The 20,321-nt window shown below is 39.4% G+C and overlaps 1 protein-coding gene across 4 annotated transcripts in view; it reads right to left on the bottom strand.

Annotated features, from left to right (window-relative positions):
- Nucleotides 1-20,321, bottom strand: part of FNIP1 (folliculin interacting protein 1) — a 104,690-nt gene that overhangs the window by 65,217 nt on the left and 19,152 nt on the right. Inside the window, exon 1 of one of the 4 annotated variants that reach the window (XM_007420948.3) lies at nucleotides 7,905-8,619. The exons of the other annotated variants lie outside the window; for them this stretch is intronic. Within the exon in view, the coding sequence (XP_007421010.1) occupies nucleotides 7,905-7,915 (11 nt within the window). The 5' untranslated portion in view covers nucleotides 7,916-8,619. Of the gene's footprint in view, nucleotides 1-7,904; nucleotides 8,620-20,321 lie in introns of those variants that run through there. 4 annotated transcript variants of the gene reach the window in all.

The following is a 20,321-nucleotide window of genomic DNA, read 5'->3' as shown; positions in this document are numbered from 1 at the left end:
TGGTAAGAATTGGGGATAGGTATTATTTCTAAATATCTGCCCCCTTTTTTAAAATGGGAGGAGTAAGTAAATAGCCATTATATAATTCAGTTAATTATGTTTAGTTACTTTATCTGTACCTGGATTTTTAATCAATTCTACCAAAAAAAAAAAAAAGTGAATATTTAACCCACCTTTCAGATTATCTCTGTTCTTAGGTTAAAATAAATACAATAGTTCCAAATCCTCACAAAAAATGAAAATGGATTTTAAAGGGCAGCAAACAAATCCAACTGGAAATAGAATAGACATATCACTACAAATCAGAGGAAGAACAATTCCAATTAATTGTTCCCTCTTTTTTCGTCCATGGTGCATATGCAATATATGATAGGGCTAAAGCAGGATATAGAAGATAAAGAATAATAGAACTATAATGACCAGTTAAAATACTTTTATCTGTCTATATCTTCATATCCCAAGTTGCTCAAAGCCTTTTCCCCATTTTTTTCCTCACCACAACCCTTGAGAGAAGGCTTGGCTGAGGACAGTGACTAGGCCAAACAGAATTTAATGGCTAAGCAGAATTGGTATCTGGATCTCCCACTCTTACTTCCCATCATTCTCCACACTGAAGTGACCTATGCAGGTTTTTCAGTTCACATGAGATGATGTTGACTCTCTACCAAAAAATTTAACACCCAATTTGTTTCTGAGGAGTTTACAGGATATAGCAAAAAAGGTGCATCATTTGGTACTCTGATTGTTAAAGATTACCTCTGGCTTGTTATAAACTGGTTGTATAACAACAGTGATTTGAAGTCCTGAGTTTACAGTGGCTCTTCCTCATCTGGTACTTTCCATGTCTTGGAGTTCAACATTCACAATCCGAAGCCAATGGCTCTATTGGCCAACTGATATGCTGGCTAAGGATTATGTGCACTGATGTTCAATGCATCTGAAGGGGACCAGGTTGAGGAAGGCTCCCGTAAGGTGAACACAAATTAGGTTATTCCAATATGGCTGTAACATTTCTGTTTCTCAGCCTCCCTCCTGTTTATTATCTTCCTTGATCTCTGCTACGATCCCTTCCTATAGGCAACTTGAGCAAGGAAGCCAAAACCCAAAGCTATTTGTTAAGTAATTAAAATACTTTCTTCTGATTCTTGCAGATGTGCAAAGTAAACAAAGCTTCCTTAAAATAGCTTGAAGCGTATAGTTCTGGCCATCAAAGAGAAATAGGATACAGAACTGGGTGGATCTCCTATTGCCAGTATTTATCATCTCTTTTATATCTTGGATTTTCAAATTGGCTCAAAATCAAAAAGTATTTCATGAGCTTCCAGAGATGGGAAATGAAAAAATGGAAAAAAAAAGATGGCACAGGAGAATTGGTTAAATATAACACAGCATATGAAATCGGTCTTTCAAAATACTATTTTACCTGTAATTCTTTAGGACCATTTTTAGATATTCTCTATTAAAAAAAATATATATATAGAACACTTTTAACTTCAGATCACACAAACTACATCCCAGCACTCCAAGTCTTACTGAAATCATTAGCTCTTTTATTCTTTCTATATAGCATTTCCACCACAAGATTTTTCAAATATAAAAATATATGTGATCTTTAGATAGCTATCCTGCTTTAAAAAAAAAAAAATCTCAATTTTCATCTAGACAAATCTTCCTATTGTCTATAGTTTAGGCTGGGGAATTCTGGGAGTTGAAGTCCACACATCTTAAAGTTGCCAAGTTTGAAAAACACTGGTTTATGGAAACATTTAACTATTAACTATTCTAAAGCCTTTCCGTTGGCCTTTGTTTATAAATGCCTACAAAACATGCATTTTCCTATTTGTATCTATCACATCAAAATATTAGTTTACAATCCTACCAAGAATGATCTCCATACCTATTCTTCATCATATGCCTATTGTTCCTATTCTATAGATGGAAAAAGAGCAAACAGGTGTGTTTTAATTTTACAACTCATTTAATCCAACCAAGTTTCTCAACTAAAAAGTAAATGTGCCCTCCAGTCAAGCTTGACTCATGCAATATTTTTGGCAGCCTTATGGAAATGTTTTGTCACTGTTTTCTTGTGGGATGTATTTCCCCTTCTATTCTAGCTAAGAGCCTGGTGGCTCTCCATCCAAGTATTAATCAGACCCTGTTTATTTCCCAGATCAATCAAGGTCAGCTAGGTGCTAGAAGCCATAAAGGGCAGCTGATGAGTTCTGTCTACAAGACATAGACTTTTAAATAATTTTAGAATATTTGCTATGTGAAGTATAAACTCCTCATACCAGATTTAATACTTTCAAAAGGAAATCTAATAGCAATACGTTTTCATAATGCATAGTTACAGTGGCTGATTATCTAGAAAGTTACAGCAATCAGACTATTTGTTCCAACATAATATTAACTAAAGTTATGAAAACTGCCTGGCAATGAATCACTGGTTCAAACTATTTTTAAGGACATCTACGCAAATGTTATTTTTAGTTTATGCTGGCTTATCTGTTCTGCGTGCCTTTCATGTTAGCACCTTTTTAGAACACTGATAGGAACATTCATGTCAGAACAGGTTCCTGGTCCATTTCATATGGTACCTTGGCTTTTTCCAACAATGCCCACTGCTGAACACAATAGAAAGAATAAGCCCATCCAGCTACATCCTAATAGATAAGGAAAGAAGCCTTTTGCTAAGTAGCAGTAATCTAATTACACGTCGCTGCATGTATCATCCATTGTTATGATGTTGATATACTATATGGGCAGTAAGTTGCACAGCATTGCTTAGGACTGTGAATTTGGATTTGGAATACAGTAGATTTTTAACATATTAATTCTATAGTATGTACTGTAGATGTGCATTTCAATTAGGAGTGCCACATTTGTGATTGGTAATATATGCAGAGGGTTTGTGGCAGAACAGTAGGTAGAAAATAGGTTTATGACTCAATATTACAGTACAGACATTGTAGCACCTTGGAAAGCTGTCTTTTCTTTTAGTAACTGTTGAAATGTAATTTGGAATCCAGGAGTGGTTGGTGAGAAAGTAGAGGGCAGAAGAGTTACCCCTACAAAAAAGATATGTATCAATAGTGTTAGTGGCCTCAAGCCCAAATTATGAAGGCAACGGAAAATTTGCCATTAACAACAAGCAATTGGCTACTGAAAGAATGAACTGCCTAAATTTCATTTCATTCAAAAGGATTTAATGTATGCAGTTTTTAATGATAAAATTCGTAACCGGCAGCATGGGTAATGCGGTTTAACATAAAAGCAGCCATCAGATTTAGAAATGAATAATAAACAGGGTAGGGAGAAGGTACTGACAACCCACTGATTCATTTATTAGCACAATATGCATGGTATATTACGCTCAGTTAGCACAATCCAAAGATGAAAGATGCTGTGCACTGTAACTCCTCACCTGATTAGTCAACTGCAGTTTCTGCTTCATTCACCTGTAACAACTTACAACCAATTTTTATGCTTTTTCATTTCTGAGACTCAAGCATACTAATAATATTTTAATAAAATATTTTATATTGGGTATTTATATCAGCACTGATTTCAGATCAGTTCATAAATCTTTGCCTATATAGTACTACAGGACTTTAAATCTACTTAAGTTACTCCAAAGCATCATCTCCTCTGAGCCAAATGTGATACATTCATAAGTCAGTGTTGGCTGGTAGGGAGAGATCGTCCCCCAGCCCCTCACTTGTGGGGTGCCCCAGGGCTCTATTCTCTCTCCCCTCCTTTTCAATATCTACATGAAACCAATGGTTTGGGGTTTGTTATCATCAGTACACTGATGATACCCAATTATTTCGACTCCAGGCCAGAAAAGTGAGGCTGTTGAGGTTCTGTCCCAGTGCCTGGAGGCTATGTGGGTTTGGATGTGGGAGGAACGGTCTCTGACTCAATCCTACCAAGATTGACTGGCTGTGGGTGTTTGGACTGCCCAGATCTGGGGATATTCCAACTTTGAACTTTGATGGGGTTGCACTTCCCCATTCAAGGATGGTGCACAATTTGGGGGTCTTCCTGTACCCACAGCTCCTGCTCAATGAGCAGGTGGCAGCTGTGGCCAGGAAGGCTTTTGCCCAGCTTCAATTGCAGATTGAAGGGGGCCCTTCAGACAGTTACTTATGCCCTGGTCACCTCACAGCTTAACTATTGTAACACGCTCTACATGGGACTACCCTTGAAGACCATCTGGAAGCTTCAGCTGGTCCAGAAAGCAGCAGCCTAGGCAGTAATGGGCAAGCCTCAGTATGCCTATGTAACACCCCTGCTTTGCGACCTGTACTGGTTGCCAGTCTGCTTCTGGGTGCGATTCAAGGTGCTGGTTGCCACCTATTTGTCCTACATGGCATAGGGCCTGGTCACTTGAAGGACCGCCTGTCTCCTATTGTATCTGTCCAGCTGGTTTGATCTGGCAGGTTTGGTGTGATGTGGGTTCCATCAATTAAACAATGCCATCTGTCTGGACCCCAGAAGTGCACCTTCTCTGTAGCAGCGCATGCCTTCTGGAACGAGGTTCTCCCCAGCATTTGGACAGCTCCCACCCTACTGGTATTTCAAAGAGCCTTAAAGGCCTGGCTCTTTGCCCAGGCCTTTGGCGAGGACACCTGACATCCCTTTCTTCCTTTCTGCTCCTCTCTGGGTTTGTTTTCTTTGCCATTTTTGTTCTTTTGTCTTGTGCTGTTTTTGTGTTTTTTGCATTGTTCTTTGTTTTTAAATGTTTAGAGTCACTTGGAGTCAGGCAGCATATGGCATATAAATTTAATAAATCATCATCATCATCATCATCGAACTGAACTTAGATGTTGGAAACCTTATTTTCTAATCTTCACTCATATCTGAAATCCAGTAGGTGCCCTTGGGCCTCTCTCAGCTTGAGCTACCTCATGGTTCATACTGAAATCTGTTTTAAGATTCCCAGAGGAAGGATGAAAAATTACTAAGGGTAGAAAGATAAGGTAGATAATCTAATGTTCTAAGAGGCTGTATAGAAGTTTTACAATACAAGCCAATGTTCATGAAAGTACTGAAGTAATAATGTAAATTTTCCCTAGATTGCTAGGATTAAACTAAATTTGGGGGGAACCCACAGTAGCAAGGTATATCATGTACAGTTTAGAACTAGACAGAAGAATCTTAAGAATAAGGTAGAAATAGAAACATCATGGTAGGTTAATCAGAAATCTTCAAAATATTCTTGGATATTTCAGATTGCAAACACATGTACACAGGAGTATATCATAATTACATTTGTGATTATTACTTTTATAACTACAGAATTCAGAAATATAAATGCTTTTGTGAAAGAATGAATCATGACAAAATGTATGATCAGGGCAGAACACTTCAATTCAGTCCTCAGGTAAATTCTATTTCTCTGGAATGAACTTTTGTTAAGGAATTTGTTTTAAAGCCCTACCTACGTTTTAAACTCCAGCTCCTAAAAAATAAAACTTAGGTAAGTAACTTATTTTTGAAGTTCATCCCTACTTCACTAACATGAGATAATGGCAAATACTAACCAAAAGCCAGAGTTTTCAAACATGGGACTTCCAAACAGATTTTGAAAGATACCAGTGTAAAAATATGAGACTCAAAGAAAGCAGTGGAAACTTCACAGCTGGAAAAAGCATGGAGAGATGGCTAAATCTGATGGGACATCTAGAAGGCAACAGGTTGAGAAAGTCTACATAAAAAGGCATCAGTGTGAATGAATGAGTGACCATCTTGTCCCTTTAGTCTATTTTACTGGTCCAGCTCTCTAGCTTTTGAGTGACTGTTGTGGCTGGGAAGCCAGACTAGTTAAAAAAGATAGACTAAGAGACAAGGTGTTCAAACTGAATTTTCATGGTACCATACAATCAAAGCAAAGAGTAGGTATCACTTCCCAAAGCCACAGTTCTACTGGGTGGTTCTTACTTCCTATCCTCCTATTTATCTGCTATCTATAGAAACAAAGATCATTAGAAGAATTTGGAATTCTTACAAATGATAAGCTTTCCTTGGACTCTCTTACTTGTCTTCAGAGGCCAGCCATGGGTGGGTGAAAGCCTCCACCAAGTCTCACCAGTCAAAATCTCATGATAAGCAAGAAATATTGATCATTATGAGATTTCTTCTCCAAAGCTTCACAATCTCTAGGATTGCCTTCTTTTCAGCAATCTACTTTCATCTCTAGAAAAGAAAGATGGACAATATCACCTTGCCCTCTGCCCCGGTAATCTTTACTATTCGGGGAGGCACTTAAGGGTCTTTCTCCTTCATTAGAGTCAGAAGCTAAGTGAGCTTGGATCAAAATTTGGGAATTCTGTATTCCATATTTACAATCCATAGGAATGTTTTGTTAATGATACCAACTGGCAGAAAAGCCAGGTTGGAAGAAATGTGTTCTGCTTCAATTCTCAAATACTTTTTTATCAGTTAGAAATTAATGTACTGTATTGCAAGGTTCAGAGGGTAAAGTATTTAATTACTTTTAGTAAAGAAAGGGCATATATTGCATATCTGCAGTTGCATATAGGTTACTTTGATATACGTTGTCTACAGTGACAGTTCCTCTGACTTGAATTTGACATAGCACAAGTATCTGTAGGTAACAAGCTACTTCTTCAGATGCAAGTGTAGCATCCAGTCAGCTTCACTCATCTATTAATTTAGCTGCACCAACTTAACTCAAAGACCCTTGATTTGTTTTATATAGCATACAGGTGTTGTGCTATACCTCATCCAACAGCCTTATAAAAAGAAATAATTAAATACTTTTTAAGCTGTCTCTAAATTTTTATCTGCCTTAAATTCTGAATATTCTCAGCTGCTGACTTCACTTGATTTTTCACCTGATTTTCCCTCCTATTTTTCCATTTGTCTCTCACTTCTTAGGCCCTCCCTCTCCAGATTTTTTTGAGTGTCTAAGTAAGGATACACAAAATATTTCAATTTTGAAACAGCTGTCCAGGATTTGTAATGGGTTGTTCTAACCATTCCAGAAGCATTCCAAACTCAAAACAACCCCATTTCCAGTACTTGATCTGAATTCAAAACAGGTCTGAAACACTCCCAAAAATGGTTGGAACAATTGTTTTCAGCAGTTTGAGCCCAAAACACTTCAAACTCAAAACACCTCTACTACCGAGGGACCTATTCAAATTCCATCCCCGTTTGCCTTCCAAATTCAAGCTCTCCTGTTGGCTCTCCCATTCTCCATTTTTAAAAACCAATATAACAGCACTGGGTAAAGTAGATTATATAGATTCAGATAGATTCTTTTCCAATTCAATGACTGTAACTTTAAAAGTATTAACTTGATGATGGGGAGTAATCCAGCTCAAGTTAAGCATTTTTAAAAATTGTGTTAAATTCAATGGAAAAGTTAACCACGTGCTTTAAATGTATCTCCCCATAATTCAGAAATGCTTAACTTCCAAAAGAGCATGCCCCATAAATTTGTATGATAAAATAGGAGGACTTATAAACTATTGAGTTTACCTTTTATAATTCTAAAAGCTTTAATACACACATGAACACTTTTACCAGTTATTATTTTAGGAAATAGTCCTTGCTATGTAAAGCAGCCTGACCTAAACAAGAATCAGCCATCAGGATTAAAACTACTAGCAGTTTTTATTTCTGCAGCAAATATCTTAGTAAGAAGTACAGAAGATAAATTGCCAAATCTTCTAAACCAACTACTTGGAAGTCAGTCCCAAGGAGTTCAGTGGAGCTTGCTTCTGAGTAGACAAGCAGAGAATTGTGCTGTAAGCAAATTAATTTTGAGACAGTGCTCATATTACATTTTTTTTTAAAAGCACAATTATTTCTACACAATTAGTTACATAAAATATATATAGCCTAAATAATCAGACCATAGTATTTTATCATACCTGGAAAGCATCTTTGTCCCTCAAAGTGGGCTCCACTTTTCAGAATTTCTGTAACTCCCGTTAGGTGGACCAGCTGCCAAATCAGGTTAATAATAGAAATGATCCACATTCATCCAGAGCCACAAGACTGTCAGGTGACAGCTTGAGAAGTCTGAATTTAACTAAAACAAAAGAGGTTCCATGCTGTAGCACAAAAAGAAAAAAGAAAAAAAAAAGAGGCAACACCACAGATGAAGAAGAAAGCTTTCTCTCAGACTCAGGATTCCCCCAAAGAAGAAAAAAGTAGGCGATGGGGATTCCTGAGACAGAAAACCCTGGAAGCGCTGAAGCAGAATTTGGGCATTCACAGACAGATGCTGCTCTGCATTTTCACGATGGAGAGCCTGCCTTTCCATCTTGAGGGTCGCTGCAGAACGTGGGCTACAGCAAACATGATTGCATTTTGCCCCGCTTCCTTTGTCTCCTCCTGGAGTGTGCGAGTGCAGAAGATCAATCTAATTCATCAGCGGCTAAGTGCCCCTCAGCAGCCAAGGCACGCTGTGCATGTCAGTTTAATCCCTTCTCCTCCTTTAGCGAAACCAACACAAGCAGCGCCTCGTGATCAGGCTCCCTGGCAGCCGGGGCCACAATCCTGCGTCTCTCCAGTCTACGGTGGGTCAGCAAGGCTGAGTGAGTGATGGGAGAAAGGCAACAAACCAGCCCCCTTCCTCTCCACTCATTTCCTACATTCTTGGAAGCTGCAAGATGCCAGGGACCAACCCCCTCGCTGACAAGCTCAGCCTGGGAGTGGAAAAGCCACCCTAGCAGCCATCACATGACCCAGAGCTGTCAGTAGATGCTACCTGGATCTGCAATGAGGTCGCTAGCCAATCCCAGCTCCGCCTTGCTTGCATACATGCATGTATATTTCACCAGGAAAATAAGGCGATTACTGTTTAACCATGCAGGGCCCTCATCTGGGTGCCTGATTTATTATTTAGCACAAGTCAGGGCATTAAGCTTCCCATGATGCTTTTTTCTCACCTAGCTTGCTCATCAGGGAAGAACTCCAGTAAGTATTAACTTAAAGAAGATACTGTTTCCACTCCCCCGCCTTCCCTCCCTCCACACACACGCCTTGAAAGCTTCCTCCCCAGCCTCAATCTTCTATAGGAACAAAGCAGACACTGTTGGCTCTGTAAAGGCTCCTTAACGCTTCCAGCAAAAAGCCCCAGATTGCAAAGACAACTGCACACCAATGATTTCTTAGCTGTAAAAATGCATTTCGGGCTAAGGGGGAAGCAAACTGTGAAAGGCATTCAGGATCCTTTGCAAGGGTGCTCCTACACCAGTGTGGGAGAGTGAATAAAGTGCCAGACTAGGACCGGGGTGGCCCAGGCTCACATCCACCCCTGGCCACAGAAGCTCAGTATGTGACTGTGGCTCAGTCACCGTCTCTCAACCCAGCCTACCTCACAAGGTTGCTGTGAGGGGAAAACTAGAAGAATGAATGCTACACACACCTCCTTGAGCTCCTGACAGAAAGGCAGGGTAGCAATCTAACAAACTAAACAAACACAATGTGCAAGTCTACTCAAAAGCAAGTCCAACTGAGTTGATTGGGACTTACTCCTGAGTAAGAATGTGCAGTACTGTTGTCTCTGAATCTTCCCAAATGGTTTTTATATAATTCTATTCATGTTGTACATCCAAAAGGACAATTCAAAGGGAAAAAGATTGAGAAAAATGAAAATACAAGGGTTTTAAATGTGTGTAAATCTGTAAGTTTGAAGCCAAAGTTTTAAAAAAACAAAAACAAAACACTATCATTAAAAAAATAACACATTTTGTTGTTATTAGAAATCACCAGTTCAGAATAATGGCAACAAGCAGTAAAATAAATAACAACATCAACTTCAGAGAATCATTAATGTTGTCTCTTGTTTAAACGCAGTTATTCTATGTCAAATAACATTTTCATCATACGTTTACTTTGGAAAATTCCTGAATTTTCTATGAGAAGCTTTTTTAATTTTATACAACATAATGTGCAACTTCCTCAGGAACCTCACAAACTATTTACCAATTATTTTCTATATGTAAAGTCAGTGTAGCTGGATTAGGTCATTAACAGAATTCTGACATTTTACAGATTCCACCTAAAGAATTTCCTAAATCCTGCCATGAATGCCATGGAAGAACACCAGGTGCCTGCAGACACCCCTGGCCTGAATCCACACCACCACCTCCCACCAAATATGAACACACACACTCTCTCTCACGCCCATGCAGACACCCACACATACACACACACAGATTTTAGACATGTAGTAGTTATTCCAAATAGTAACTACTCATGTGGCCATGCTGCTGCCCAGTTTTGGTACTGAATTTAAATTTAAATTTAGATGGAGAATAATTCTTGCCCACAACAGATACTGCTGAATTTTGGGATCAGAATCTAGCTTTTGATTTTCTGGTTTTAAAGCTTTAGAAATGTTTAAAGTTGCTTTTCTTTCATTCTCCCCTCTGGGTTTGTTTGTGTGTGTGTGTGTGTGTATGAAAGAGAGAAAAAGACAGAGAGAGAGAAAGAACGTAGCAGTTTTCTCTAAGCATGCATACAGAAAGAGCTCACATCATAAAACTGACATTGGTTGTGCTCAGTGAATTCTGATGAGTACATTGAAGAATTCTGTTTGAAAGGAAAGTCAGCTACTCTGTTGATTCAAACATTCCTGAACTATATAGATTTCAGTTCAGTGAACAAAAGCTGGAATTACACAGAATTCCAATCTCCATATATAAAAAGTGCTTAGCTCCTTAAAATGTTTAACTTTTCAGATTATATAGAGATTCTAAACCCTTGAACCAAGTAAAGTGGGTTGGCTGTTTCCTTTTAATGCATGCAGTGCAGCCAAGTTAAAAACTTTCAGGTTCTATTCAAATGAATGCATATAAAAACCTTTACCTTTGACTAGACCAGTGCTTCTCAACCTCGGCAATTTTAAGATATGTGGACTTCAACTCCCAGAATTCCCCAGCCAGCACACTGGCTGGGGAATTCAGGGAGTTGAAGTCCACATATCTTAAAGTTGCCAAGGTTGAGAAGCACTGGACTAAGCGCTCTTAAAAAAGAACAAAAGAGAGCCTACATTCAAGCACCCCAACTGCTAACATGAAGTTTTGTTACATGCCAAGTATATGTATATCTTGCTCTCAGAAGATTAGCGGGGTCAAATGCGACCTTTTGTCTCTGGAGCTATGTCATGGTGAGAGGTTAGTGAGCCTAGTTTATTATGTACATATTTATTTACATGAGTACGTTTTTATACAATCTCACTTTTACATGCACCCACATAAAACTGTTTTTATAAAGAAGGCACAACCGCAGTCTAGGAAGCGATCTGGAAAGGAGGTGAAGGGATTCTCCCTAAAGCTCTAGGAACCAGAGACCAGGCTAACTAACAGCCGAAGATACAAGTGACAAGGAAGGTAAACCTTTCTACTCTTTCAAACCCAACAGAATGTTGGGAACAAATTTTGCAAGGGCCCTGGGACTCTGCCAGTCTGTCCATCAGCAGAATAGAACATGACTAAAGTCAGGCGGGGGGAAGAAGATGGTACCCAAAAAGTCCAGTCCGAAAGGATCTGGATCCAGTGGGGGCTGCTGAGAAAAAAAGGGAAAGGCAGCTGGGTGGCCCCTTGGAATGCTGCTGACTCCTCCGTTATAAGCTCCCCTCCCTCTTGCTCAGGTGACCCATAGCAGAGCTACCATGAAGGCTTGGAAGAATTCTAGAAACATGCTCGGCACCCTTTCCCTAACTTGTCATACTTGAATCTGATGATTCAGTAGGTTTACCCTATTCTCTGAACCAGCTTTCCATAACCCAGTGCCCTCAGGCCTGTTGAACTACAGCACTCCGAATTCCTAGCCTGCACGGGATACTCCAGCTGGAAATTATGCCAATTCCACTGTGATGGGCAACATGTTGGGGAAAGCTGCTATAAATACTAGTATTTACTTCTGTCTAACTGTTATTTAAGCATTTTTAAACCACTGTTGATGGTCTTTTGAAAAGAGACATGTACTATCTGGAACCTAACAGTCCTCTTGGGCTCTTTCATGGTTTGCATCTTTGCAAGAGAATGCATGTTAGTCCAACATGAACATCCAACTGCTATCTCTTCTTTGTACTCTGGTAGTCTGAAGACAGGAAAAGCTGTGAAGCAGGTGAACTTCATTGACTGATTCTTGCAAAACACTCCTGTGTTATATTCTGCAAGAATTCAAAATTCCCATCATTAAGACAAAAGAATTAGGGGGAAGCAACTTTCAGATAAAAGTTCCATGCTACAAGACTCAACACTTCCCAAAGCAGTGCTGAAAACAGGTGAGGGTGACTCTAAGAAAAGTTCTTTGCCTGGTCTTAGAGCACTGAGTAATCTTTGATGGGTGCTAGAGAAGGTTTAGCTGTGTTAAAAGCTTTTTTTTAATGCTCAATGAATAAAGTCAGCTAAAAAAAATTAAATGGACAAGAAATAATCTGACAAATCGTTAAACTACACTGGAATAGCAGTATTTGTTTTGTATCCAGTTTCCAATTGCAATCTCTTATAAATAGGAACCAAACAAGTCTACATAATACCAACTGGTACTGCAAGACAAAAGCCCATTTTCTCCCCTCACCAAACAGTTATTTTATTGTGCATCCCAGCTACTCAAGGAGCTGAATAATCCTTCCCCACAGCTCTAACAATTAAAGTGTGAATAGGGTAGAGCTGAACTCCTCAACTGGGTACTCTCCAGATGCATTGGGACTACAGCTCCCAGCATTCCCAGCCAGGTGGCTAACAACTATGGGGATTCTGGGGGTTGTAATCTCAGTAGATCTGGAAGGCACGCGGTTGGGGAGGGTTAATCTAGCATGTGCATTGAATGGAAAGGTTTTGAAAGGAAAAAACCTGGCATGAAAGTCCTTTTGGCCATCTCAGATTGTTTTCTGTGTATTTCAAGTTAAGGAGAGGGGGGTGGAAGGAATGCCTTGTGTAACTCAAGATGACATCTTGACATGTCATACTATACTTTCATTGGATAAAATCACCCCCACCCCAGTGATTTTGCAGCTTTTAGCCAAGTTGCTTAACTTATCTTTTGTTAACCTTTTCTCAAGTTATGCTGAGAGTAAAATTATTTATTCACTCTGTTAATTAATCAAAACATTTAATTAAAAAAAAATCAAATGGTAAAGTTGGCTTTGTAAATCATAAAATATTCCATCTTGTGTTTTAGAAAACTGTAGCTGGGAGTGTATATTTTTTCTCACGAAAAGTCCTCGCTTATTGACCACAATAGGGACTGGAAAATTTGTCATTAAATGGGGTGGTCATTATGCGAGGCATCACATGACCACACCCAATTTTACATTTTTGCAGTGGTCACTGAGCGAATCACCACAGTTGTTAAGTGAATCATGTGGTTGTTAAGCAATTCACGCAGTTCCCCATTGATTTTGCTGGCTGGAAGCTGGCTGGAAAGGTTGCAAATGGCAATCACATGACCCCAGGATGCTGCAACTGTCATAAGCGTGAGCTGGTTGCCAAGAGCCCAGATCATGATCATCTGGCCATGGGGATACTGCAACAGTCATAAGTGTGAGGACCAGTTGCAAGTAGCTTTTTTAGTGCTGCTGTAACTTCGAATGGTTGCTAAATGAAGGGTCGTTAAACGAGGACTACCTGTACCCTACTGCTGTTTGCCCAGAGTGCTAGTTGGCTGTTCAGGATTGTAGTAAGAGGATTTAAACAAGCTAGGGAGAAGACATGTAGAGCATGGCTTCTGCAATTCTTTCCACACCTTTGGCAGCACCTTTATTTTCTTCTGAGTAACAAAATAACATCTTATTTCTGTGTCTTTCTGCTTTCCTCTCATGCCCCAGAAAGCATGGGGCAAGCTGCATATGTTTGGCTAGGGGTCACATGATGAGGAAGGAGGATGTCTTGGAATGGAGCAGTGGACAGCCAGGCACTGGGGTACAAGCTGCTTTAAATAATTTCTTTGCAACTTTGTTGGGTTGGGAAGAATAAAATGGGCCCACCCAGAGTCGTTTGGTTATCCGTCAAGCCCAACTTCCTCCATCTTTGTAATTTACATGAAAGGCACAGCTTTGCCATCTTTTTGCCACTCACCTCCTGCTTCATATGGGATATTAGCCAAAAACACACCTTTTTGTCTTATTTAAAAAACAGTTTTGTGAAGCCTTTTAAAACAATAACCCATCAATGGAGGGAGGAAGAAGGAGAGCTACAATAAACAGGCAAAATTGACCTGACTCTTCCCCAACTTGGGGTTTAGAAGAAAACACTGAAAATTCTATGAGAAAGAATCATGCCAAATTTTAGTTCAGCTAAGACTTTCCATTCAGAGGGAGGTGGTGTTTATTAGGAATAACTGTACCTCTTCCTAATACAGTGGAGCTGACTGTCAGGGATTGGACAGGCATATAAATATATGCATATGAAAATCAGTCTGTGTTTAAAAAGATTTCTTCTGCGTAATTTGCAAACTAATTCTAATATGTCAAAAAGAAAGAAAGAAAGAAAGAAAGAAAGAAAGAAAGAAAGAAAGAAAGAAAGAAAGAAAGAAAGAAAGAAAGAAAATAGCTTAAAATAATAAAAATATAGCCAGTAAGTGGAACACTAAGCATACTGTGTCAGTTTTAAAAGGTCAAGAACCACAACAACAAACTAAAGCAGTACTTTCGTGAGCCACAAACAGGAGAAACTGTTCCTGAGAACCTGCTAACCAAAAGTGAGTAAAGTGGACCAAATCATAACAAATGAAATTGTATTCTCTTCCCTTCTCCCCAACTTCTGACACCAGAATTGAGGTAGCCCTGCTCCCTAGGATCACTCTTAATTAAAGAGACATCTGCTGGTGACTCCAAACCAATGCTTCTTTATTTATTCCCATTCCTTTCCTCTCTTTACTGGATATCTGCAACACAGATTTTCTATGAGTCCTGAAATGGCCCCTAAAGTCCTAAAATATGGGAACAGAACTTCATGGAGGTCCTCATCTGGACCTAAGCCAAATTTGGTTACTTCCACTTCATTCTTATCCTCTAAAGATACCTACTTGAAAGAGCCTCTGCTTCCGGATTTGATGTTAATCTAATGCTAATGCACCTGCTAACTGATATTGTTTTAAGAATGTGCCTCTTTCTGTACATATATTTGTCAAGAACTCCATGTACAATGGTTTGCCAAACTTCATTTCTGTGTGCGTGGGAAGTGAGCGCCTAAAAAAACCAAATGTGCATGGCCCTTTTTTGTGCCTGCAGAAATGCACAAGTCTCAAAGAAGTATTCCATGAAGCTTATTTGCATGTAATTATTCTACAGATTCACTGTAGCAGGTGAAGAAATTGAACTGGATTCTTTTTCATGTGGTATCTAGTCTCCTGCTGATCATGCAAAAGTCCTGGATTTCACTGCCTGATCCAGCAGATAATGGACAGCAGATGTCTTGTAGTAAATGCCTGAAGGTAAAGGTTACTTTCCAGAGACTATGTTTCTTAATTGCCCTGCTTCATCCACTGAACATTGCAGAGGATCCAGGCAAAGTACCTTCTACTTCTTGTGTTTTCCTTGTCTATTTCAAAGTAAAAGCCAATAATGTGAAAAAGACAGGATAATTTCACATTCCCTTTTGATGGAGCCATCTGTTTGGAAGCGCCTGGCAGCTCCAGAAGATAAAAATCCAAGTTGGATAGCAAGTGGCTACACTACACCATACTTCCATGTTCCTACTATTATAATCCTTTAACAATGCTGTCACAACATCCGTCCCCAGAGATTTGCCCAACTCCCACAAGAGTTCCAGAAGTCTTTAAAAACACGGCTATGCTCCCAGGCCTGGGGTTAGGTTGGCTATTGAGCGTCTGGCAGATTTTTTGTCATGTAACGTTTTTTCTCTGGGTGCACATTCTTCTCTTTTTAACTATACTCCTTTCTTTTAATTATATGACTCCACTCAGAATTATTCGGGAGTCAGGCAGCCTTTTAAATCAAGTCAAATCAATCAATAAAAACTAACAGGGTTATCATAAACTAGTAACCCTAAACATTGACGAGCTTCCTAAATAGAAAAAACACAGTGCACTTAAGATATCATACAGCTCTCTAGAGCATAGCATTTAAAAGGTGAGCACTGTAGGTACTGGGAAGTGCACCTTTGAACACTAGCATGCCCTCTTAGCACTGGCCCTGGGCCAGAAAGAAAGGAGAAAGAGCTTAGGTGAGGCAGTTCGCAGAGAGTGCTACTCCACGGTCATGTTTTCACAATGGAAAATGTCCCTTCCAAGCACTCTGCACCCCCTGTTTTTAGCAAGAGTTTCAACATAAGCATGATAAAATTCACCACTCCTGGCAACTCGCATATGGCAAAAGTTGTCATGACTGAAGAAAGCAACCTGTTTCTAGAGTGAGAATTTATTTGGCTGGGCATATTCACTGGTCCAATATGATCTGGCAAATTGCCTCGCCTGGAAAAGTGATAGGGCTACTGGGAATCTCTCAGAGCCTTCCTTGGCTGTACTTCCTATCCATATAATTGATTAAAGGACTGCCCTTGGGTGATAATTGAGAAGCAAATCAATCTCCAGACAAATATTTATCAGAGTTTGAAAGAGACAGTGTTGGTAAGAAGACACCACAGGAAACAAAATATGACAATAGTTCTTATATTTCACCTAGCACCATCTGGCCATGGACTGATTGCTAATTAATTCACTGTGGTAATCAATATGCTAACAATAGTAATAACATTCTAATAATAATTGGAAATAAGGCTTAATAGTAGCTTTTTAAAAATATCATTAAAAAAAAATAACCAGGGCAATCAACTGCTTAGTTTTTCTAGTTTAATCAAGGGCACACTTAAAAATATTTTTTAAACAGACTGCAGTTCTAACCCATTGGACCCATTGTAACCCAATTTTCCTGAGAATAAGCCCACCTGACTTCAAGAGCATTTATTTCTGATTAGGTTGCACCACCAGACCTGGGCTGCAAAAATCCTTATCACCACAAAATGGCAGCAAAGAGTTAGAGTTTCTGTATCTAGTGTTCATCTGAAAGTTTGCAACCCAGATCTGGTAGTGCAAGATTAGTTTTGTATAGAATTTTCCTGGAAATGAATTTTAGTATCAATACATTAACACAGATTTTCCTAGGTTTTGAGCCATTTTTGCACATTATGCTAAGCTTGGCTAGTGAGCACATATGCACCAAAGTCTTACTGAAAGTCTGAGTCTTATTGTATCAGTCAATACTTAAAATAGCCACTATTTTGAATTTAAGCAAACTGGACTTTGCAACCTATAATGATTAGAATTCACCAAGAGTTTGAAGCTGATTGAAGATCCTGGTTATTAACTGTCATTAAATCAAAGTTTCCTATTTCAGCTTTAATGGTTATCTGTGATTTAATTAAAACAGAAGGTATAACTCTTGGTGTGATCCAGCTGCAATAAAGCAGGGTCCTGGATTGGGCTGAGACCTGAATTCATCTTCAAGACATGCAAGACCCTCCAGATCTCTCTCTTCAACCTGTGATGCCCCGAGAAAGTCAAAGGCAGAGCTAGGCACATATGTATCCTGATCTCTACCCCTTTCACACTGAATGGGGCTTATGTGAATGTGTGGTTGAAAATGTAAGGCGTGAATTAGGGTAGTTAGTCAATTTATTTATTATTTGATGAAAAACTGGCAGAATCAGGTATTTTTCATGCCAGAACTTTTTGAACAGTTATAAATTAAGTTTGGCAGTATTATGTCAAAGTATGATGGAAAAAAGTCATTATGTCACTGTATTCATGCACTAAATCATGGCTTGTTGAACCATGATTTGTTGAGCAAGCCAATAGATGTGTTTGTTCACACAACAAATACCCACAACACACATCCTTATTACTCAAAGTGTTATGCAAGCTCAAAACTGGGTTAACTGAATAAATCACTATTAACTAGAGCTGGACTGCAAATATTGGGACAACCACTAGAGGACAGAAAAGAGATGCAGGAAACTAAGCCTGGTAATCATGGGTAAACATGCCTTGCAAACCCATCCAGAATCTGTCTTGTAGATGAGCAAAGTAATCATGTGCTCCTTCCCCCCCCCCCAATTTCCTCTTTCCTCCCTTCCTTTTTAAAGTTGTGCTTGTCTTGCACCTAAACAGATCAGTCAGAGACTTGGACAAAGCACAAAATCTAAGCAAGAGCAAGCTGGGAAACAATAAACATATACATCTGTGTGGACATCATGCTGGACTACAAATCAGTGAGCCAACAACAAAACCATGGTTTCAGATGCATTCATTACTCTAGAAAAGGCCACACTATAGTCACTGACCTTATCCACACATATCAAAAACAGACAAGCCATCTTATGGCTTAGTATAATGCCATATAATGCATGAACCCAATCAACAAGTACATTTCAAGTTATATGTACTGCTGCTACCTGAAATACACAGAAGCAGCCTTTATGTAAATGAAACCATTCATCCAATTAAGTCAGTATTGATTACTATGGCTGTGTAGCCCTTGGAATTCCATTCCAAAAGGTTGCTTTGGAGCACAAAGGTAGCACCTGCCTGCAACTCTTTAATGCAGTACCTTTTTTGCCCAGGAGCATGTGGCTCTTTAAAGAGTTAATGGCAGGGGCTATCCTCACACGTCTGCAAATTTCAAAGCACCTTTCTAAAACCAAATGCACAGCACTGCACACCCCTACTGGGTACATCAACTAGAAGCAGCCATCTCGGATTACAGACTGGAGATGTAAGACTCAGCTTGAGGTGTTATGAATTCAGAGCATGAACTGTACCCCTGATTTGGCCTTTTAGATCCATTCAGAGAGCATGCATTTTAGAGTATTCAGCTGTTCTAACAGATACACACTAAAAATTCCAAAGCAAGAAGAAATGAGATGTTTCTAACATCTGAGAGCCACAGAATAGTAACAATAAGGTCCCTACAATTAATGCAAGAGAATTTCTTCTAGAAATTCTTTCACAGGAGAAGACAACTCTCAAGGGTGATGTTCTTGTATTTAACAATGATTTTTTTGTACAGTCATCTATCCATCAGTCTACAGCCTCCCTGGCTTCCCACGCTTCTCAGGGAAGATGTCATGAAGGAATTTCTCCCGCTGTCTTTGTTCTATAGCAGTGCCATTCTCCCATTAAGGCAGAGTCCTGTCCTTAAGAAGACTGTGAAAGAATTTCTTCTCCTAGAGAAATGTGAAGAAATCATCCACCCAATTTCTCTGCCCATAAATTTGGGGCAGCATTTCCAAAAATCATCTACTGTATGCTCATTCTACCTGCAACCAGATGAAGAAGCAGTTGCTTTAAGCCTCTGACCACATGGCTAAATTGAATATAACCTCTATCACCACAGTGCCAAGCTGCTGAAGTGTAACAACTCTTGATTTAATTATATGATCAGAGCCACTTGCCTCTACACATAGTTACTGATCTCACATAGTAAGCTTTTAAGTGACTACACTGAGATCAAGCTGTGCGTAAGATCTTTCCACCAACAGCAATTCATTGCAAGAGAGCTCTTTCATTCAAGATCCACGATACCCACAGAATACAAGGATCATCATCACATACACAATGGATCAGTTATATGGAACAGGAACAACCTGTTGCATGTGAGACAACTGCTGTATATGTGTGTTTATTTAACAGCACAAATGTTTGAGTACTCCTTTAAACAAAAGGGATTGGCGTCAAGAACTGCAGTTTCTGTCTCAAACAGAGAACATTGATGGGAAATCAATTCCTTTTGGTTATAACACTTTTGAGTTGATCCTAATCAGAACTGGCATACGTCAGGTTTGGGTGAGGGTAATTCACCAAGAGAGTTCTTAGAAATCAAGAAAACTGCCAAAACTTAACACTGGGGGGAAAAGGCCTATATTAACAAAAATACAGCATGTGGGTGTTTGTTTCCAATTTGGGGGATATTTTGTTCTACTACCACTGGCTTAACCTCAGTTCTTTTTTTCCTGCCCTGATGAAACTGATCACTATGTCTGCAATTCAAAAGAAGCTGGAATTTACATTTGAATTAGACATATACAAGAACTGAGTGGAAGTGGAGGGGGGGGAACAGAGGAATTTGTGAACGTCAGCATTTGGTTGCCGGCTTGTGTGCAGGAGGATGAAACAAGAAGACATAAATGGATGTTTCAAGATTCACAATCGTCAGTCACCGAGTCCTCTTTGACTCTGTCCCTCATGTGACTGCTTCATTAGCTGTTGATTCATTCAGTCATAAGACACAAGTGAGACGTGAGCAAACAAGGATGCAAGGTCTAACCTCAAAGGCATGGCAATGCCTGTTCTGCCAGTTTACAGTATTGTAT

This window comes from Python bivittatus, unplaced genomic scaffold (genome assembly GCF_059951505.1).
Source record: "Python bivittatus isolate LINGU-HERP-01145 unplaced genomic scaffold, Pbiv_v1 ctg000080_np1212, whole genome shotgun sequence".
NCBI lineage: Eukaryota > Metazoa > Chordata > Lepidosauria > Squamata > Pythonidae > Python > Python bivittatus.
Note: the sequence above shows the minus strand (reverse complement) of the source record. Positions and strands in the feature narration are given on the sequence as shown.